General features: G+C 38.8%; 1 protein-coding gene across 40 annotated transcripts in view; it reads left to right on the forward strand.

Annotated features, from left to right (window-relative positions):
- kcnma1a (potassium large conductance calcium-activated channel, subfamily M, alpha member 1a) overlaps positions 1-23,096 on the forward strand; it is a 137,092-nt gene that overhangs the window by 71,117 nt on the left and 42,879 nt on the right. For 33 of the 40 annotated variants that reach the window (XM_031306524.2, XM_035992616.1, XM_031306532.2 and 30 more), the window contains exons 4-16: positions 2,722-2,815; positions 3,357-3,468; positions 10,206-10,281; positions 11,203-11,278; positions 12,416-12,586; positions 14,148-14,239; positions 19,561-19,671; positions 19,790-19,895; positions 20,274-20,356; positions 20,434-20,503; positions 21,379-21,534; positions 22,049-22,158; positions 22,326-22,394. In XM_031306524.2, the coding sequence (XP_031162384.1) occupies positions 2,722-2,815; positions 3,357-3,468; positions 10,206-10,281; positions 11,203-11,278; positions 12,416-12,586; positions 14,148-14,239; positions 19,561-19,671; positions 19,790-19,895; positions 20,274-20,356; positions 20,434-20,503; positions 21,379-21,534; positions 22,049-22,158; positions 22,326-22,394 (1,326 nt within the window). Of the gene's footprint in view, positions 1-2,721; positions 2,816-3,356; positions 3,469-9,209; positions 9,463-10,205; positions 10,282-11,202; positions 11,279-12,415; positions 12,587-14,147; positions 14,240-14,328; positions 14,421-19,560; positions 19,672-19,789; positions 19,896-20,273; positions 20,357-20,433; positions 20,504-21,378; positions 21,535-22,048; positions 22,159-22,325; positions 22,395-23,096 lie in introns of those variants that run through there. The other 7 variants (XM_035992613.1, XM_031306578.2, XM_031306587.2 and 4 more) reach the window with 2 other exon arrangements.

Raw genomic sequence — 23,096 nt, forward strand, 5'->3', positions numbered from 1 at the left:
ATACAGCACATCTAATTCTATCTATTTGCTTTTTTTGCTCCATCTATTTGCTCCTCTGTATGCAGAATTGTGTTTAAGAAGTATTTACCTTGACAGATGATACAGTTAAACATTATGACTTGCCATATATACAGCAACCAAATAATTATTTTTACTGTTCAGTCCGCATTGCCATTTTTTGAAACACATTCAGCAGCTCCACAAAAATAGACCCTCTCCCACCCTGCACTGATGAACTCTTAATTTCCTATTGTGCCTCTGAGCTTAGGAGAGAAACCATAGGTCTGCCTGGTGTGTCTTCCCACTACTTTAGTTAATGATAAGCTTTACTTTCAAATAATGATTATGAAAATGACTAAATTAAAGCTCTCAGAGTGTAGCAGAGTGCTGCCTTATAATCCAAAATCAAGACAAATTCAATGTACCACTCAACCCCTGCTGTGTGCCGCCATGCTCTCTCTGTAGATGAGCAGTTAAACAGAATTAGGCCAGAGCTGGGCCTGAGGGGAAATGCCACAGTGACCACTCCAAATTGTGTCTTCAGTGTGCACCATCTGTGTGTGTGTATGTGCTCATACAGTAAGTGCTTGTAAGTGTATTTGTATTAGTGTGTATGTGTGCATTCTCTTGCACAAATGTATGTAAGGTTAGCTAAGGTTGTGTTTTCAGATCAGTTTTGGGAGTGAGGTCACATGAGCTTGTGTAGTGTGTAGATGGATGTGAGGAATATTGTGCATGCTTAGGCCATAGGTATCATTCATGACAGGTTTGTTTAGCATCCTTGTTTATTTTGATGCCTACAGAATCACATGGAGATGCTGGTGGTGTTTTTTTATAATTGAGTATTTAGACCAGATCAATCTTAACTCCTTCGAGGGGTCAGAAGCGAATTAGCCTCTGTCCGAAGTCTGATGGTACTTTATGAGAAAATGCCTTTCAACCAAAACAAGTCGCTTTAATTTTTAAACAATCGCTGCTTAACCAGACTCATTCTAATCATTTTGGACATGAGCCAGGGTTTCACATCATCTTAAAGATCACATAACTCTGTAGGATATCTTCAACACAGACCACACTTTCATGAATTAGAAGTTGGATCATCCTCATGGAGCAATACATCTTATCTGGCATGTCTGTAGTCATCCATTATAATAATGGATCATCATGAGATAAAATGTTTGATGTTAACTGGAAGATGATTAAGCTTCACTCCTGTCTACCTCTGGTTCTCATTATGCATTAAGCTCTATTCTGGATCTCACACTGTGCCCCTATAGGCTCCATGCATACAAATGTATACTTTAATGTTTGAATTTGAACATATGGGACTTGTAACTGTGTACTCTTATAAAGGCATGGTGTGTGTTCTCTTTCCAGTCTATACATTCCCAAAGGTCGCCTATTGCCAGCCAAACCATAATGCATATTCATGTTTTTTTACCACAGTGGGATTTCCTTATTACTCTGGAGCAAAATGCTGTGGGCCCATGACCAAGTGAAGAATGGGGTGGGCACTGTGCCTGTTATTGTTTTTGTTGAGAGCACCCACTTGCTAATGGTTAATCATCACAAAGTAAACATCAAGATGGATTACATGACAGACCAGACAAATCACAACTGATTCATCATCATCTGCCTTTTTTTTTAAAGCAGCACCCGGCTTGCTGTTACACTCTGTTAAATGTTTTTAATCTTTATTTGTGTGGAGTCTCTGTCATGTGAGGGAATATCTGTTGGTACATTTGTGTTTGACAGATGCTGAATAATTTGTGCATGTCACATCAAAGCTTATTTCAGTTTATTTCCAGCTGTTTTACAGTGCATCTTTTATCTTGGTATGTTACCCTCTAGGGCTCAGAGGAGGAATTGCAGGGTGTCTGTGAAACTCAATAGCAAATCATTAAAGTGTTTTTTAGAGTTTTAAATCCATTTTTAGATTTTAGATTCAGATAAATGTATAATAACAGACAGGGTTTTTTTTCTCAATAACTGTAAAAATGTATTACAAGGATTTAGTTCAGTAGGTTTAAATGGAAAGCATTGGTCAGCACCATTTGACCTTGACAGCTTCAAGCTGGCTGTTGTTACCAGAGAAGGGTTTCTTATCAGTCCTGTGAGCTGAACTGAGGAAAGGTGATCAGGAGTAGGCCATATATGCATAACAGAAGAACAAAAGGACAAGTAACAGCATACAATTTGTTACCCTGATATGTAGGGTTGAGCAATACTTGATTGTCTTTTTGTGGAATTGTAATGTGATGATGTGATCATATCTTGTTATTGTTTTACCAAATTCTGTTAAATTAATAACTCCAAATTAACTGATCAAAAACTAACAAAATGACATACTGAAGTTACATGTATGCAGAGTTCTGTCTGCATAACAGAGGAAAACAGTTCATCATTTTCGGCATACATTTGATGTGCATATATTAGGCATATGTGACATATTGGGAACAGTTTTATATTTATATTGTCACATTTATTAATTATATTTTTTAATATTGTGATTTCACCCATATTACCTAGTCATACTGATATGCAAGGCCCATATACCAATGGTAAAAAAACACAAAATTCAATACACGTCCTACCATGGAAATATGGCGAGGTCCGCAGTATTTGCTATCTGTAAACCTTTCTCTACAGTACGAGTTCATAAGTGTTTAACCTTGCAATAATGTTTTTTTTTCTGTCTTTCTCTCTATCTCTGTTCTCTAGTCCTATAGAATCCTGCCAGAATTTCTACAAAGATTTCACGTTACAGATCGATATGGCCTTCAATGTCTTCTTCCTCCTTTATTTTGGTCTCCGAGTAAGTTGCTCACACATGCACACAAGCATACACTCACTCAAACATGCATATACTGTACACATTTACAGACATGCTGTCAAACATACTGGCACAAACAATATGCCTACAGCCATGCAGGCAGGCATCATTTTATATACATTACAATCTTCAGGATTTTTACAGGACAACCAACAATTCCTACAAACAAGCAGACGCCACCTAAGTCACCTATGAACTTAAAGGAACTCACACAGCATGCCTTTAACTGACACTGTTGAAATAATGTTGCTAGCATGGCTGTCATGCCAGAATAGCATTCCAGTAGTGCAAACGCAAGTCCTGAATGAATTCATAAATAAACTCAAAAGCTGCTTACACCACCAACCATTTGCATGACTCAGCAAGTGGGGTGAAGCTTTTGTCATTCTACACAGTATGTCAGCGATGCCAAAAGAAGACACAGCATGCAGTTTGAATGTTGGGCTATGGTGGAGAGGTGGTATTTTGTATAAAATTAGAATTGAATTGTCATTTTTAATGCCATGCCTGTTTCTTTTGACAGTTTATCGCGGCCAATGATAAACTGTGGTTCTGGCTGGAGGTCAACTCAGTGGTCGACTTCTTTACCGTTCCTCCCGTGTTCGTTTCTGTCTACTTGAACAGAAGCTGGCTCGGTAAGTCTGCATATCCCTATCAGCTGTTTCTTCTTGCTTTGACACTCTGTTTCCTAAATCCATTGTTTTATCCTCACTGTATAGCCTTGTCTTTTCTTGCTTTCTTTCACAATTTTTCAAATTTCTTTCTCAATGCCTCCTTAACGCTCCTCCTTTTCCATTTCTTTTTTTGCCCTCTATCGTCAAATGTCACCCCTCCTTTTTATCACCCCCTAGTTCTCTCTTTGCCTCCCAGTCCCCCTTCTGTCTCCCCATTACTGTGAGTGTGTCTTCGAGGCTCTCTTGCTCTGGGCTGTATTCAACTTTCCCTCATCAGTGAAAGTGACAGGGCTGGGTTCCTCTGATATTGCAGGGAACACAGACACAGCTGAGTGGATTGGCTAATGGGAGTGAGAGTGACTCAGGTGTGTGTGTGTGTGTGTGTGTGTGTATGTGTATGTTTGCTTATGCTTCAGACTCATTGATAATTGCCGTGATGAGGCATTGCACCTGGAATACCTCACAGCGGTCCATAACTGCCATCTAATAGGCTCACTCACACACAAAAAGGCACATGCAAAAGCATATGTTATCACCATGCACACATATACACACACTCACATACAGACACACTCTTGCATTAGCAGACTGAAAAACAGTTTTTCTTTTTCAGGTGCATTGCCACTCTACTGTCAAAAACATACAATTCTTTACATCATTGCTATACTTCATTTACAACTCAGCTGAATGTTAACCCAAAGTTTATGTGAGCATGACACAATATATACAAAATATAGTAGGAGTGGATGTTCTCAAAGCAGAAAAACATTTGATAAAAGACTTAGACCTATGAAGCTAACTATACTGACATTGGCATGTCCTTTAATAAGACATCTCACATATTTAAATACATTTTAAGAAAATCCTGTTTCCTTTCTATTTTTGTCTTATTTTCGTAGTTTTATGCAATCACTCTTATCGGTAATAGGCCTTTTTAATGGAAGACAATTTGACATGTCACAGTAGGAAAAGAACAGGTGTAGATAATAAAATGAATGATTGCTAAATTCCAATTAGGTGCTTCAGTTTCAGGATCCTGCTGGCTCACTGTCAAACTGTCATGGTTTACAGGGACAGAACAGAGCCAACGGTAATGGTGTTAATCACTAACAGCTGTACTGTTCCTGCTATGATAAGTCAAAATGTCTGCTGTAAAAAAAGCCCATAATAATAACAAGCAATAACATTGGAAAATAGACGTGGCAACATGAGCAATAAGTTGGTCAGACAGGTTAGCCAAACTTAGTTGAAAGAGAAAACAAAGGCGGATGTCTGTTGAAAACATCCATCACTGCTTACAGACTTCTGAGCTGTTGCTTGCTGCTTTTCTGTCTTTTGAATCATTGTAGGTTGAGTAAGTTTTCGGTTACGGGGTATTGAAGACATCAAACTGGGCGCAGGGAAACTGAGATGATAATTTGTATTTTTTTATTTTTTTATTTTGACATTACATGGACCAAACATTAAATCGATTGATTGAGAGAATATTCAGCAGATCATTAATAATGAGAATAATCACTTCCAACTTTGGTTATATACAGTAATAATGTTATTGTACCTGATAGAAGTGTTGGCCAAAACTATGAAAATAACACCCAAGTTGAAATTGACCTTAATTATTTGTTAATTAAATGAAATGAAATAAACTAGTCTATATATAGTGTTAGAGATTCAGGGATGTGGAAGATCTGCCTTCTATCCCGTAGTGTATGCTCTTTTATTACATGCGCACTGCAATCACTAAATCTGTAAAGTAACATAAAACTGTGAAAGTCTAATCTCTGAGGTGATGGTGAAGTTTTCTAAGAGGCTCAGTGTGGCCCATGAATTTCACAGAGAACAAGCTGTGTAATGAATTAGAAATGGCCGAGTCAAGTCATCTGGTTTCTGGTATTCATGATGTAAGGTGTCCTCATCTCATCCCGAGAAAGCCGTTAGTGTTAGGGCCTTGATGAGGCTGATGAAAGACTGTGAAATGGTGGTCTGGCCTGACATTCTGCAGTGAATACCTGTGATCATTAAATATCCGTTGATGTGGAAAGAAAAGCCACCTTGTATATACAATACTGCTGAATTGTTGTGTATAAACAGCAGCTAAGAGTGTGAATTTATTGTTTTTGAGAGATGCCCTAGATTCCAGAGCTATTAATATACATTTATTTTTATTACTATTATTTTTGAAAGAGAAGAATCTTTGTTCCTGGCAGGGTTGACTCTATGTTCAGGCTCTGAGGAGTTAGGACAGGAATCATGATTAGCTGCTTCTATTCTGTAATTATATGGAAATTGGGACATACAGTACAATGTTGTGACAGGAAAAAAGCACAATTAATTAGTATAAAAGTCAGATATAGTGCCTTATTCCTGATCTGCTTTCAGATGATAACCTTTGATAGTCACTTGTTAGTAAATGTCATTGCCACTTCCCTGAAGACTATTGACCCCTATATATGTCTTCATGCTTGACAGGTCCATAATGGTTTTCCTAATAATCAATAAACTAATCCATAGCTGGTGCTACTTTCATTTATACTGTCCCTAACAGGCTTTGTTAGAGGAAGCCAGGGTGATTGTTAAGAATGTGCATTGTGCTTCTCATTTCCAATAGATCAGTTCATCTTTTCTTTCCATTCACTGCTGGGGAATACACACCACAGCCAGTTTAATAAATCATAATTACAGTACCTTTTACTTCACTCTTTCAGCTGTGGCCCTGCATCAGAAGGCTTTTAGCGATCCACTGGCGGTGTATAAAAAAGACCACTAATAGGAGTTCTGCCCTGTGCTGTGTGGTAGTGTGTCCGCCCACTCTGCACCCGAGGAGGTATATGCTCTATGCATTTCAAGTTATGTTCTCTCTGCCTCTGCAAATTGGACATTGATTAAGAGGAGGAGAATGATGTGCAGCTAATGTAGAGGGCATGCAGAGTTGTTCCTTGGAAGAAGGAATTAATCTCCTTAAACTACTTAAACTGAGCATTGCTCTTTCAGAGAGTTCGAGCAGTGTATGATTAGCATGTGGCTGTTTAAAAGATGGTAGTAGCTCAAGCGGCTACTGAGCCCCATCTCTCAGAACCCGCTACATAACTTCACGCTTTACCCCCTTAGTCATGAAAAACAAAAGGCAACTACAATGTTGGTTAGGATTTTATTTTTGGAATTTGAAAGATTTTTGACAATAAGGGAAATGCTTTTACTTTCATTGATGTGTATTGTTTTCTAATTGTATGGTAGCAACCTAAATGTTGTTGATGTGAAATGTTGTTGAAGTAGCCTTAAGGCATGGCTTTTCTAACCTGCTACTGCCTCCTAGTGGTGCTTTAGTATACTGTTTGTTGATCCCTTGTGTTTTCCTTTTAAAAGAGGCTTACAGTACCTGACATGGGCATGAGGTCATCTGCCTTATATGGCCCTTCAGTCACTGGCAGGAAGCCTCCATGTACACTTGGGAGGGAACTAATTTGTGGGCAGTTTAAGCCTCTTCGCTGTAGCCAGGCTCCTAACGTGTCATCGTATTGCATGTTTGCATTATTGTACAGGCGATGAGTTGAGTAATGAGCTAGCACATCTGTGTTGTTGGTGTTAAATTCAATATATACATGCTGTCTATCCAGCATAATACTCAAGTAGGAACCAGTGCTACTAGTGTAGTGTGTGTATGTGTCTCTGTGTGTGTGTGTGTGTGTGTGTGTGTGTGTGTGTGTGTGTGTGTGTGTGTGTCTGTGTGTGTGTGTCTGTGTGTGTGTCTGTGTATGCGTTTAATGCTGTGTAGCATCATATAATCTAATCCTGGCAGGGTTGCTGTATGTATTATCCCAGATGAACCATCCCAGACCGCTGATTGATAAAAGGTCACAGTAGGCTGCTCTGCTAGAACATGTGACAGAGAGACCGTGCTCTGGCTCTCAAAGCCTTAATGGAGTAAGAGTGGGCACAGGACAGAAAAACCTTTTGAATGAGCATCTGGCCAGCTGACACTTGTGTGTGTGCAATGGGCTTTGGGAATGGGCATGTGTGGGAAAGAGATTTTCTCATACATGAACACGTGTTATAGGGAGCAGAATTTCATTGAGTTTTTCAACACATGCACGCACAAACACACACACAAACACGCATGTATTAAGATACTTACTATACTTGTGAGGACATTGTTTTGACATTCTTTCTCGGTAGGCAAAAAATACACACACACACACACACACACACACACACACACACACACACACACACACACACACACACACACATACCTATACTTCAAAACGTTTTGCTGCAAATTTTGAGCACACAAAACACAAATACTTTTCTCTAAAGCCAAAAGGGTTTGAACTTGTTACAATGGCCACAGATGGGGTAAATGCGTAAAAAGGTGTGAGGGAGGGTGTTCATATGCTGTTTGGCTATCTGAATAGCAACGTGTTTGAAGCATACTAATGCCTTTACTTTTTACACCTCTCATCTGCTGCAAGAATATTGTGCTACTACTATAACCAGTCTTTGTAATGTATGAGTGTATACAAGCAACAAAAATGATACACAAATGATAACATCATCAACTATGAGGTATTACTTATCACTGTGTGTGTATATGTATGTGTGTGTGTGTGTGTGTGTGTGTGTGTGTGTGTGTGTGTGTGTGTGTGTTTGTTTGCTTGTGCTTGTGCTTCAGACTCATTGGTAATTGCAATGTTGAGGCGTTGCACCTGGAATACCTCACAGCGGTCCATAACTGCCATCTAATGGGCTCACTCACACAAAAAAATGCACATGCAAAAGCATATGTTATCACCATGCACACATATATACACGCTCACATACAGACACACTCTTGCATTAGCAGACTGAAAAACATGGCGTGTAGTAGTGGCCTAATTTACGCTGCAGAAAAGAGTTTTTCTTTTTCAGGAGCATTGCCACTCTACTTTCAAAAACATATACAATTCTTTACATCATTGCTATACTTCATTTACAACATTTACTTCTCTAACATATTTGGAAGCCTTCTTAGGTCTTCATTGAAAAATGTATCCCTAATCTGAAAAAAGTTTTTCCATGACAGAGAAAATCTGATATTACTGTAGTTTAAATTACCCCAGTCCCTGAATTGTTCAATAACTGTAACTATCAGCAAATTGTTGTAGACGTTTTTCCTGTGGAAACGAACACTCATTTTTGAATAAGGATTATTGTTTTTGTTCTGCATCCTTTTCATTTGATCTTCATCTCTGCTAATCCCTGGCAGTGTTCAGACTTTTTTTTAAAACAGGTTCATCACAGTTGTGTGCTGATTTAGACAAAGCTTCACACGGGTTAATAGTAAAACATTGAAGGGGGCATGAGGAAGGTAAATCTGTTTGGGTTATGGGGATTAAATGCACTTTAACAAAAATGAAAAAATAACACCTATATTAGATCTGACATTTTGCTCGCAGAGACACAGTCTCTGGCAAGACTGATATGATTAAACAAACAATACAATTCTAGCTCTTCTGCCTGCAGCAGTGACCACCGATTTCACAGTATTTAGAGGTGTTTGCTTCACAAGGAACTTTTAACGTTGGTGGTGCTGTATTGAGGAATTCGATTTTTACAGAAATTTAGAGTCTTAGGAATTATCTCCTGTCTTTTTCTGGAGGTGCTTTTGAAATACTAGGCTGTAAATATTTTTTAATCTGCAATTTTTAATTCACGTCTTTGCAAGAAGAAAAAGGAATTCCTTAGACAGGATTAAAACCAAAACGATGATTCCTCCTAAGCTGCTCGTGTATCGGCGTACACAAAGTGATGCTAATTCAGAGATTGTCCGAGAAACCTGGAGGCGAAAGAAGTCTTGTGGCGATCTTTTTCAGAATGGGTACAGGGTGAGGCAGGGCCATCATGGACAGGAGGAAAAACAAAGGCAGACAGGACTGTATCATTCAGTGTGGTCCTGTTTGTGCATCCTTTGCAACTGGGGTAAGGCCATTAGTGTCAGTGTATAGAGATGTATTATCTGGAGGTGTGCACAAAATGTAGTACCTTATTTATGCAGATCTTGAAATTGTTTTAACGATTAAAGTTGGTTTGTCTATGAAACATGTTTGGTAACGAGCAAATGGCCACTGTCTTATATTTGCAGGTAGTAAACTGATTGTAGAGATTGTCTGAATAGGAATGTAGATCACTTTATGTCACACATACTGACACACATAGGCACCGACAGAGCATAGAGCAAACAAGTTCCATGGGATCAGTCGTGTTATGTAAAAAGACAATGAGGCAGGTGTCGCATTGTTCTATAATCCCTAAGTGAGCTGCTTTTGGATGCACACTGAGGCTCATGTAAAGTAGGCCACATGATGTTCCTCCTAACTTGTTTGAATGCATAAATAATTCCAACACATCATCTCGAATGAAGTTCTTTTTTTTGTCATCTCCTTGTGTCTCGCTGCCGAAATTTTTCATCATAAGGTGCTGTGCTAAAGTGCTGTAGAAAGAAATTTGGACCATACCATCTAACTGCTCATACACGTTGTCTATATCCAGTTGTCTTTCTTCACAGCTACCACTCTTATATTTCTCTGGTACCACTGTAAAGATTTTTTAGAAAACACCCAATTTATGGATACATGCATACATACAATTTAATGTGAGATTACCATCAGTTCTCACTTATATGATAATCTCTCTTTTTCTGTGTCACTGTCTTTCTCTCACAGGTTTAAGATTTCTCAGAGCACTAAGATTGATACAGTTTTCAGAAATCCTCCAGTTTTTGAATATCTTGAAAACAAGGTAAGAATAAAGATTTCCTCATTTATTCACAAGAATGGTATCTGCGTAAACTAGCATATTCACTTGAACTACCACCAGTAGGCTGGTTTGCACTTTTTAATGAATATTTTATCAGGTGTCATAATTGTATTTTTAAGTTATTAATCATGGGTTTTATGGTGTGATATAAATTACATTGTCACATTGTATGTAAACATAACACTATACTTAGGGTGTACTCACACTTGGCCCAGTTGCCTTGAAACGTGCCCGATCACGATTGTCCCCACTCCCCACTCCCCCGCTGGCATGCATTCACACTGCAATAAAACAAACTAACGTAATTACATTGTGTGACTCGCTGACTACAATTCCAGTTCATCTGTAAGGTAAGAACCAGACCCGGGCACGTTTAGCGATCACACTGATGCGTACTGTGCCCGAGTCCAACCGAACCGTGTCCTGGCTCACCTCTTTCAAGCGACCTGGGCACGGTTTATCGTACCGTGTGCGATCACACTAGTCAGACGAACCGGACTTTGGGGTCAAACATGCTTGGGCGGGGTTTAACTGGGCCAAGTGTGAGTATTCATAAACTAGTGTACTATAACTCTTCTGGGGCATACTGTATATAGAGTATGATAGCAAAGGTTAAGAGAGTGCCCCTCTTTTAGCATCCTCCTCCTTAGAAGTTGAATTTAAACTTTTAGTCCCCTTCCAGCCGTCACTGGACTTTGATGTTACTTTTCATCATTCATCATTTCATCACATTTTCCTAATTTATTTGTTTATTGATATGCCCATGATTTATTTAAGTCCCATCTCAACTGTCCTGGCTGTAGGTTATTGTTAGTCACTTTTCAATTTTATTAGCTCACAAATTTCAGTTTTTCTGCCATCAGACGTCTTTAAGAGTTTTACGGTTATTCTTCTTCTACCCAGCAACTCCATTAAGCTGGTGAACCTGTGTTCCATCTTTATAAGCACATGGCTCACAGCGGCAGGATTCATACATTTGGTAAGTGGACAGATATGAGGCACAGTGAGGTCTAGTGATTAATAAGCCAGTAAGGAAGGTAACTGACTAACTGGTACAATACAACAGTGACACGCGGCACTTTTCAAAATATAATTGTTTAATTTATTATTGTCCAATAGCAAGCAGTAAATTGAGATTTTGGACACTTACTAATAAAAATATTCATATATTCCTTTTGCGGCCTTTAGGGCACTATATAGTGAGAATTCGGACAATCAAATAAAATGGCGGACAGTAAATATAGTGCACTATATAGAAAATAGGAAGTGATTTTGGCCATTTTTATGTAAAGTAACATAAGGCCAGCGATTTCTGCGGCACTCAAGATTAGTAGATTGTTCCTAATGACTGAATGACACATAGTGGAAACACTATTTTATAATGACATTGATGAAGGAACTGTATTTAATGTGGATCAGTCATGTTATGTAAGTATTGGCACTGATGCTGATTGGTGCATCCCAAGTATACAGCAGAAAATAAAAGACAGGTAAATTATGATCAACTTTCAGAAGGCAAACATCCACCAATTCATGTGCAAATAAATCAACTGTATTTTCAACAAAATCAATACTTTTTAATGTAAAACTTGAAAGGCCTCATATAACTTTTATAGCAAAGATTTATTCTACAGAAAAGAGACAAAATTAGTAATATAAAAACTTAGGTTGGGTTTCCTGGGGACCGAGCACTCAAGGGACTGCTATTTCTCAAGTACAAGTCTGGCCAGAGACCTTTATTGTATGCCCTATAGATCCCAATGTTTCCTGCCATAAAAAAATAATTAAAAAACAACAATGATTATTGTGTGTAGCAGTGTCACATTTAAAAAAAAAAAAAAAAAGTTCCTACAGTATACACACTTGGTATTTGTAGCTCTGCTCAACAACTCGGTATCATCAGCATCAAACTGTTTTACCACTAGATGGTAGCCTAAGCTCAATATATAAAAATAATGCTGTCTGACTCAACAAATACGAATGAATGAGCACTTGTACGTTGCTGGATTTAATCAAACTTGATTAAATAGTTAAATGGTAGCAAAACTCTGTTTACAAATTGGTGGTGAGAGTCATGTCTAAGTGTCTTTCCCTCCCTCTCCCATCTCCATTTTAGGTGGAAAACTCAGGGGATCCTTGGGAAAACTTCCAGAATTCCCAGTCACTTTCCTATTGGGAATGTGTCTACTTGCTGATGGTGACAATGTCTACAGTGGGCTACGGGGATGTCTATGCAAAAACCACCTTGGGGCGCCTGTTTATGGTCTTCTTCATCCTTGGTGGTTTGGTAAAATCAGGCTTTTCTTTCTCCTTTACTCCTCCTTATCCCCTTCTAAATCCTGCCTGTCCCCATCAATAGACTATATAAAATGGCTGAAAATGATAATGATTAATGAAAAATGAAGTTAAATATCATTATGTATATTTTATGATATTTAAAGCATAGTGTTGTTTTTTAAACTATGTTGCCTGAACCAGTAAATGTTATTTCTTTGTCATAGTGAAGTTGTATCAGCCTACTGTATCTTGTCTATTGTAGTTACAGTACTATGTGCTCCTTCGTTCCCTTCCCTTATGTGTCATTTATGTATTTGTTTAAAAAAGAGTGTAAGTTTTTGTCTGATAATGTTGTTACTGTTCTCTTAAAAACAGTTGCGGTTTCAGGACACCCCTCCTCCCGTGTCTCTTCCCAAAATTCCAACAAACACAGGGGCAGGGAGATGAGGCTTAGGCCAATCTGACTGTTACCATAGCAACAGCAGCCTCCCACTCCCTCCTGCTCACCTTCCTCCGATTTAGCATCCTGTTGGTTTGCCACTAGTACAGTAACACACAAGCGTGCATAGGTGTACACACCTGTGAGCACTCATACACATGCTGAAGTACTCCTCTATCTTCTCTTACAAAAAATAGAGGGTCTAGCCAGACCACAGTCACTGTATTCTGTATTTGGACAGCTATCGCTATGCACTGATGACCTGCAGCTGTGTCGATGTGTACTGTGTTGTGGCCATGGTGATAGGTTGTATGTTTTTCTCAGTGCAAAGAGCTCTGGAAGTATTTAGGCTAGTACCTCAGCCTGCTTCCTATCAGCAGCAGTGGCTAAATAATGACTTCAGGCTGGAGATATTTTAAAGCCAGGGATAGTATTAAACTCACGTCATTTCACATTATTCCTGCTAATGTATATATGCACTTTCCAAGCATGAGTTAAGTATGCATTTACATGGGCAAGGGCAACTCTTTGTTTCTTATTGTAGATGTTAGCCTAGATTAGTAGTGCAAGGGAGTCGTTAGTTATCTTGAACACAACTCTCTGCTAGGATAACAGGCTGTGAAACTTTGCAAAATGCATCCAGCTCATTTTCCAGCCCAACAAATGAGTCTTATGTGTTTTGCAGCTGTGGACCATCAGGTGGGCCTATTCAAATCAACCTGCCAAATCATCTGTGTTTGTTGGACAAAACATGGCACATAGGTTTTTATCTTCCTTTTAAAATTCTGCTATTCAGAAAGGTATCGGGTGCTATCACAGACTACTCATGAGCTGTGACAAAATTCTTGCCCAACCAAACCTGTTCCTAAATCTTTATCTTTAAAAACTGGGGCTATTTTTTAACAGCAAAAACAAGATTTTTTTTTTTTTTTTTGGTATATGAAGATCTCTCTCAAGTTTAGCAAGTCTCTACAGACAATGAGAGCATTTTTAACTTGATTTGCACAGCAAAGTAATATTTTACCCCCCTAAGAAATCTGGATTCATGCACCAGTTTCCCCACCACCCTACTGCGGCGTACAGGAGTAGTCTCTTTTTTAGTCTCTTCTTCTGTCTTCTATCTTCTCCTTAGGCCATGTTTGCCAGCTACGTCCCTGAAATCATAGAGTTAATAGGAAACCGAAAGAAATATGGTGGTTCCTATAGTGCGGTTAATGGGAGAAAGTAAGTATTCCAGATGGTTCTGCTGTTTTTCTGTGTGCGGTAGAACCCTCTCTGCATGCCTTTTTCTTTTTTCTGTTCCATGCATGTAGGCCATGTTTGCTCGCTACGTGCCAGAAATTGCTGCTCTCATCCTTAATCGGAAGAAATACGGAGGGAGTTATAACTCGACACGAGGCAGAAAGTAAGTTGAAATCCAGACAAGGTGTGGTTGTGTGACTCAAGTGCACCCCCTTGAAGTTTATAGTTACTGGGGGTTAGTTGACTTGACTTTGTTTGTAGAACAGTAAAGTTACTTTATAACGTAAATTCACACTGCGTGACTGGAGACCTTGGCCATTAGGACACACATGTCCATGCCCCTTTACTCTGTCTTTACTCTGTCTCTCTCGGTCTGTCCTTGTCTTCTTTCTCTGTCTACCTATATCTATATCTGCCTCTATCTGTCTTTCACTCAGAGCTTTCCTGAAGTCATTTGTGTGCCGTTCATTTTCTTTCTTTGTCCTCCTTGAAACATCCTGTGTTGCACTTCAATTTAATTTGGAAAATAGAGCTTTCATGACTACTACACTTTAGACTTGAAGTGTACCAACCTGTGGTGCTTCTATGCAATATATCTGTGCACTATGTGTTGTCCCATTTCTTATGTAGCCCCTAATTAATACAATCTTGCCCATAGGGATGAATTAGTACATAATACATACAAATGAAAGAAAATAGTCATGAAACCCCTACTATCCGCTTCTAAAGGATTTTTTTCCACAAGAAAATAGAAAGATTTAAACATCTGCAAGTCCATTATTATTGGTGGTCTTTTGAAGCATCATCAATCTCAATGACCATTGCAGGATATAATTTCTTTTCATGTTTCATTTTGCTTGAGTTTGTTTTTGCATGTTTTATGGAGTTACTTTTCTGTAACTGCATAATTTCTGGCATGTTCTCTATGACCTGCAGTCATGTGGCTTTTTCATTGATTATGAACTCCATGAAAAAGCCATCTTCCTGTTGTCTGTCACCGCTAGCCCATCGCATCATCAGTGCTTGACATGACTCTGGCCTTGATCTTCAGTCAGCTCCCACACCCTGAATGCTGGATGCCTCGCTCCCAGTGGAGGCTCTCAATTGCTTTTGGCTTGCTTTGCCTGCTTGGTTCTTGGTGCTCGCCTGGTCCTCGTGTTGTGTGTGGTGGAGTTTGTCTCCAGAAACTCTTGTTATTTATATATATGTGTAATTGGCCTCTCCCAGCAGAGGTTCCAGTGCACAGTGAAGTATGTGTGACAATGTGGTAATTTCACCACAGTACGTATTGTGCTGTACTGTTCTCCTCTTCTTGTGGCTCAAACCTTACTGATATTCAGCACACAGACATATTTTAATCCAAATGTGGTGTGTCCAGAACATGGAAGGTAGACTTCTTCCTTCTTCTCTTCTGTTTTCTTTTCATGTTCTTCTATGGCACTTAACATCTACTACTATGCAACCTTCTCTTTCTCACTCCGTTTCTTTTTTCCAATCTTGCTCCCATCGGTTTCAGTCGCTCTGTTCAGCAGGGCGGATTCTAGCGAGTCAGCAGTAGAAGGAGATATTGGAAAAAAGCCTTTGTTCGATAATGTTTGCCTGTCATTGAGATAAGATTGATGAAATGTTATGTTTGGCCAGTGACCTCAGCCCAGTCTCACAGATGGGTGTTGAGAGAAGCCCTTGTCAAAGCTGAGGATAGTTTCTCCCACACACTTTATTTTCTCTTTCCACCCCCCCTTCCATTTTTCTCTCTGGTTAGACATACAGTACAAACATATGGTTACAATCAGAAGATCCCCTCCAAACACACAGGCTTAGAGTGGCACCAGGCTCTTTGCATAATCATTTAGATATGTATATGTGTTTGGTGTTTACATGTATAGGACCTGACACGGACAAAACCTCTTTGTCATGTGGGTTTAGGATTGCCATCGGGGTTCAGTTATTTAGCAGCTGTCAGCACAAAAAAAGTCCATCATGGAAATGAGATTAGGAGATTACAAGTATCAGACTGATTGCAGAGCTCACAAACAATGAGGTCATGATACATTGTGAACTATTTTAAATGTAACCCTTATTTCATCTCGCTGCCTGGCTGCTGTCATTTGAAACAGGCCTTAAAGGTTATTTGGAAGTGAGAGGGACTCACACTGGATCTGTTCTAAATATCTGTTTCATGCTAGTGTTGCTTATAGTACTCTGTGCAGTGTAGCATACACCCGTGAGTGCAGTGACAGCACTATGCCTACGTAGGCTGATAAAATAATGACAAGTGTTCCATTCAGTTGGCGCCCACTGCAGTCAGGGTTCTGTGGTTTCCATTATGACTCTATGGTTTCCATTAGCCCCAACTTCAACAGAGGGGTTGGCATGGAAACTTCAACCCTGACTGAACTCTGACATACACCTTTGAAGGTCCTCTGTAAGGCTTAGCAACTTGAGGCGTGCAGGCCCAGAGACTCCTACACTATCAGGCATGAACACACGCTTACATAATGGTAAAACATACAAGTTTCCAAAGAATCTGCATACTTTTGCACTTTAAAGACAAAGTTTAAAGTTTAAATAAGTGCATTATATATATATATATATATATATATATATATATATATATATATATATATATATATATATATATATATATATATATATATATGCACACCTCTTGACATTGATAAAAGGAGATGCAATTTCATTTAAAACAAAAATAAAGTAAGAACTAAGTTTTATAAATTGCAACATTTTGACGATGATTCTTGCACTAAGTTTCATCACTGACCTAAGGATTAGAGCAGTACCGAGTGAGTGACCTCTGTTGCTGATGTTTGAGCTCTGTGTTTGTTAATTTTGTATTCAGTGCATCCCCAGTGACATCCCGGGATGTTCCCTGATTGCATGTTTTGTGTGCACGCTCTGTCTCTTGCATTTAATGTGATTGTCTGCCACACTTTGTTTTTGTTTCTGGTTTGATGTGTTTGATTTTCTTGTTGAGAAAAAAAAAATGTTTTTCTTCCAGTTATGTCTATAGTTTAAGCTGTACTGTACAATCAGGTTAACCAGAGGGGAGGTATTTTGGTTCATGAAGCATTTATAAATGGTTGAATTATCTAAGATATCCTTTTCTTATATCCTATTTAACTAGCCAATGATCTCATTGTTCAATTTGATGCCACTATTGGCACACTGAAAGGGGAAAAACTCTTAATGACGTCTATCAAGTGAAGCATAATATCTCAACAATATTTCCGTCTTAAATACAGAGACTCAAATTAGTGGTAGGAACAAAGTTTGATACATGAGGAAGACAGTTTTGCTTTGCTGATAAGTCACTTACTACACCTAGTGTGTGTGTATGTGTGTGTCTAAGATTCATAATCTAATGCTGGACCCACACAAACCAAATATTACGCCATATAAATCTGTATAGTCCCTCTACCCTTGCAGAAGGGCATCTGGATACCGGGAATAGGAAAACGTGACTGATGTTTTTCATCTCTTGAAATGAGAGACTTCTTGTTCCAAATACTGCCGGCTGCCCACAGACATCTCAGCTCATCAGCTTGTAAGACCACACGGCCCTTTGCTCAACTCTGGCCAACCATGCAATCACGTCTGCTCATTAGATTCTCTTAAAAGGACAGAGGCGACATCTGCGAAGACCATTATGTCCTGCAACATCCACAAACTGCCATTCTCCCAATATGTCTGTTGCATTACTTTGCCAAGTCCACTTCAGTTCAGCCCTGCATGGTCCATCTGGTACAGAATAGGAGAGCACGGATTTGGACTATGGCTCCTATCTAGCATCAATAAATATCTGTTTCTTTTAAACCTGCCAAACTGAGTCAGATTTCAGTAATGTTCTACAATTTTAGACGTCAACTTTTAAAGGTTAATGTGTTCGCCAGAGCCTCCTTCTTGTGTATAAGAGTATGGTAATGGATTGAAGCAGGCAAATCCAGTTTGATCATAAGAAATTGAACAATGAACACATATGACCACATTGTTTTTTTTATATTTAAGGAACGAGTAACCCAATACTCATAGTGTTAAATGCAAAGCTGTCCAGTATCCAGGCACTCAAAACTAAAGTGGTTCATTTGTCTCCTGGCACATCTTGCTCTAGTGGATAAGGCCATTGTCATTACACAGATTGCCTTACAGGTCTCCATAGGGTAATTAGGGTGTCTGCCGAGTGTCTACACTAATCCATGTCAATATAAGGGCTGGATTCTACTGGGCATGTTTGGATTTCTCATTTAGGGGTTTGGCAAAAGACTTGGTGACATTTAACTTTAACTCCAGAAAGGTAGCTCAGCTTACTTAAATGAAGCATATAAAGTGTCTTAAATCCACTAGATTAACATGATTAAATTGCCTATTATAACCATATTGTGGCTGAGTTCCAACTGTTTTTATTAACAATAACCTCTGCTTATTTATTAAAGGATTTTTATTATTAAGATTTATTAGGTTTTGGGACACTAAAACATAATATTTACAGAAGCACCACAAGTTTGATTGTTGACAGAATATAAAGTTAAAAGTTTAAGACTTGGACAGTGGCCATCCAAACTGCCCAAATGACTCATCTCATAAAGTTGTTGATAAAACTGTGAAGCTGACCTTTCAACTTGATCACTCTGGCCTACAGTGCAGTCAAAGGACAAACAGGGACACAACCTCAACTCCAAAATTGTTCCAATCTAACCTCAAACTTCCATAATCAGCCCTGTGCACCATCTGACAGATCCCTCTGCTGTAATGTGCTTCATATTTTGCCAGGGGACCCGTCAAATACTCCAAGGTCATGTTTAGAATTTGTGTCAACCACAGGCCTCCAAATCACTTTGAAAGTCTTTAGTAATGTTCTGTATAAAAGCACAAGCACATTGATGTACATGTCTTTGTCAACATCCATTTAGCTCACAAAGGGGTGGTTTGGCCAAAGGGACAGTTTTTATATTGAGAACGGATGACAATCTAACCACTGTGGGCTGTGTGATTATATATTAGATTTTCTAAAGTGGTTCAAAGTTGAGTGTTTGATTGCACTTGTCGTGCAGAATTTAACCATTTTCATTACATGGGGGAAAATATTCCCTTTTGTGGCGAACAAGACATAATTTGGTTACTTATTTGCTTTGAAATGACATTTCTTGACATGTATGTCGTTTTTTCAGTCTATATTTTAGTTAGATGTTAGAGTGCTTTGGTTTGAATGATTATCTTCGGGAGACATGCCAGTGTCTGAAGTGATTTATGCTGCCCACTCAAGATGATTTCTTCCCCCCTTCCAGGCATATTGTGGTCTGTGGTCATATTACCCTCGAAAGTGTCTCCAACTTCCTCAAAGACTTCCTACACAAGGACAGGGATGATGTCAATGTTGAAATTGTTTTTCTCCATAAGTAAGTTCATTATTTCTTCCTCACCTATTGTAGGTTAGCAGAACACAATGCTTGGAACAATGCACAGGCATTGTATATGAGGAACGCTAACCCTTCTCCTCTTTTCTCTGTGTGCTAGTATTTCCCCTAATCTTGAGCTGGAAGCCTTGTTCAAACGCCATTTTACCCAAGTAGAGTTCTACCAGGGATCTGTTCTCAACCCTCACGATCTCGCCAGAGTGAAGGTACAGTCAGTGACGGGACTCTTGGAGAGATGAAATCACGTAACATTATAGATGGTTGTTGAATTTAAGTGTAGATAAAGTTTTACAGATTAAGAGCAAAATTACATTTAGTAAATCATTTTAAGATTTTTAGTGGTTATAGAGAGCAGAGGAACAGTGCAGGATAATTTATTTTATATTAAACAAAATGGATAGACACAGAAGAGAAAAGAAAAAGGGAAAAAGAAAGTAATAGGCACTTTTGTCAGAAGTATGACTTATTGGAACTGGCCAAAGTTAAACCCACTAATTTGTTTAATTTTATGTGGGAAAGACTCAGTGTGTGTTAATAAGTACTGACATGTAAATATGTCTGTTTCTTTGGTTCTCTTCACAAAGATCGAGTCAGCAGATGCCTGCCTAATCCTAGCCAACAAATACTGTGCAGATCCTGATGCTGAAGATGCCTCGAACATCATGAGGTATTGTATCCTCTGGACTTTGAAATCAGTCAAAACTGACAAGATAGGGTGTTACATTGTGCCTGTTTCACTTCTAGGGTTATTTCGATCAAGAACTACCATCCCAAGATCAGAATAATCACACAGATGTTACAGTACCACAATAAGGTAAGCCATTTTGGTGCCCTATGATATATAATATTGCTTCACCTGATCTTGACTGCTCTTTATTCTCTCTCACAAGACAGAACATTTATAACAGGGGTTAACCCGCAACCCTGTCTGCCAAAGAACTGTGTGGTTTTAGTAGTTGGTTTCATCATTGGATAACTCATAGCAACATTGCCCACCTGGTCCCTTGACTTCAGAAGGACATGACAATTCATGCAAATATGGACCTTTTTGATTGCTACATTTCATGGCGACTATCATGAAAGTGAAATATGTTACTGTGTTGCTTAACACCAAAGTAAACAGGTATTTATAGACATATTGTTATATAATAATTTATTTTTTGAGGAAAGAATCACTCATTTATGGTAGCATTTTTGAAACTGACACCCCTTGAATTTAGCCTTTCGCACAATTGTTACACTCATCGACGGTTGCACTGGGACACCATTTGTTTATGTAAATGACAAATGAATGATTTATTATCAAATGACTGCCTTCTTAGCAGATGTAACATTGCTTTATAATAATTTAAAGGAAAAGTTCAACATTTTGGGAACAATTTCTAAAACCAACAATTTGCCATTATACGAGGGATTATGTCCTGGTCTACTTCTTGCCTGGGCCAAGTAACTTCCTCGCACATCTGCTGGTTCCCTGGCAACTGCCACAGAGCCAGACTAGGTATTAACCCATGACTTACCGTCCAAACATGAGAGTGGTATTGATCTCCTTATAGAAAGGGAACTTTCTACCAGAAAGTGTATTGTGTAAAGTGTAAGTGTATGTGTAAAAGTATTCCTTTAAGAAATATGAATCATTTGCTTAGTTTTCTGTATCTTGTGACCTCCTCTGTCTTTCATGTGATGAAGGCCCATCTGCTGAACATTCCAAGCTGGAACTGGAAGGAGGGTGATGATGCTATCTGCCTGGCGGAGCTGAAGGCAGGCTTCATAGCCCAGAGCTGTCTGGCCCAGGGCCTGTCCACCATGCTAGCCAACCTCTTCTCTATGAGGTCCTTCATTGAGGTAACACAGAGGACAAGATTAACTTGCCTTGTGTCAGTCACGCCCTCTGAACAGACTAAAGTAATATGGATGAATGAATTGCATTTTTGTAAATTAGATGATTTATTTAGGGATTGAAGGTGAGGTTACTTTAAGTGGATACAGTAGGTTCCCTGCTGACAGATGGACTAGATCTATCAAACACATTACGTTCCCTGGCAGAAGTTTGACATCTTTGTCCAGAGAAAGGGGTCCATTAAAGTGTTTTCAGTCGTCCTGGCACATCATATTTTACTGCGACATTTCATATGGAATCTGTTCAGTGTTTCTGTGGTTCAAAATTGAAGAGGTGCTTGTCTTTATCAAAGCACTGTTCTCTTGTCATAGAGATGATGGATCAGCTTATAATGACCAGGCTGATGTTTTGCGGTGGAACATCTGCAGACCACATTGGGCCACTATTGGAAGAAAAGCAGTTGCTTTTTTTCTTCCTTTTTTATCCTCACGTGAGTTTTCCATGCTTGTGTTTTGCCAGATTGAGGAGGACACATGGCAGAAGTATTACCTAGAAGGGGTGGCTAATGAGATGTACACAGAGTATTTGTCCAGTGCCTTTGTCGGCCTCACCTTCCCCACTATCTGTGAGTAAGTATCACTCTTTTCTCACTCAGCAAGCCCACTGTCTCTGGTAGGTATATCTAACAATTCTGAAGTGAAGAAAGAAAGACGAGATGTGGATTTCAAAAGTGTTTGAAAACATCAGTCATTTGCTTATACACTGCTGTCCTCTGATGAGTGCACATGTTTTACAGGCTGTGTTACGTGAAGCTGAAGCTGTTGCTTATTGCCATCGAATACAAGTCTGAGCAGAGAGAGAGCAGGTTTGTTTATCGCATCTTTCTACCACTAACATCGGGTACAAATGTGTTAAAAGTGAACTACTGTGTGACTCGTTTCAAGTGGATCTTCTGATAAACTATCTTATATTTTTCCCCAAATCCTCTTTGCAGCTTTAATAACAGTTGATATTCCCATTACATTAAGTTGATGAATGACACTTGAATGCTGGCATGCCAATTTGACCATTTGTACACACAATAACACAATTAGAACACACTCAGAGAATACATACCTCTGCCAAGGCTGCACAGTCTTGAATTTCATATATATATATATATATATATATATATATATATATATATATATATATATATATATATATATATATATATATATATATAAGTTTTCATTGTGTGGTGGTACATGAGAAATTAGCAGACATTTTCCAAAAACATTCTATCTCACCATCTTAAAAACTCAGAAATCATGGATCTGCACCAAAAAGTAGTAACTTAATAATTGCCCTCATGGCCTAACATTCCTCAAAATGTTATTGAATTTTCATACCTTTTTGAAACAGCCTGTTATATTTTGGCAAACAAGTAAATGGGACTGATATTACTAGTAGCTACAAGTCTGATACTTTTATCATACCTTGCAGGTATTCAGGAATAAATGTAAAAGATCTGGTTGAAATGTAAACTTGGTTTCAGACAAGTATGAGATAACTGCACTGGAATGAC

The sequence above is a fragment of the Sander lucioperca genome, chromosome 15 (genome assembly GCF_008315115.2).
Source record: "Sander lucioperca isolate FBNREF2018 chromosome 15, SLUC_FBN_1.2, whole genome shotgun sequence".
NCBI lineage: Eukaryota > Metazoa > Chordata > Actinopteri > Perciformes > Percidae > Sander > Sander lucioperca.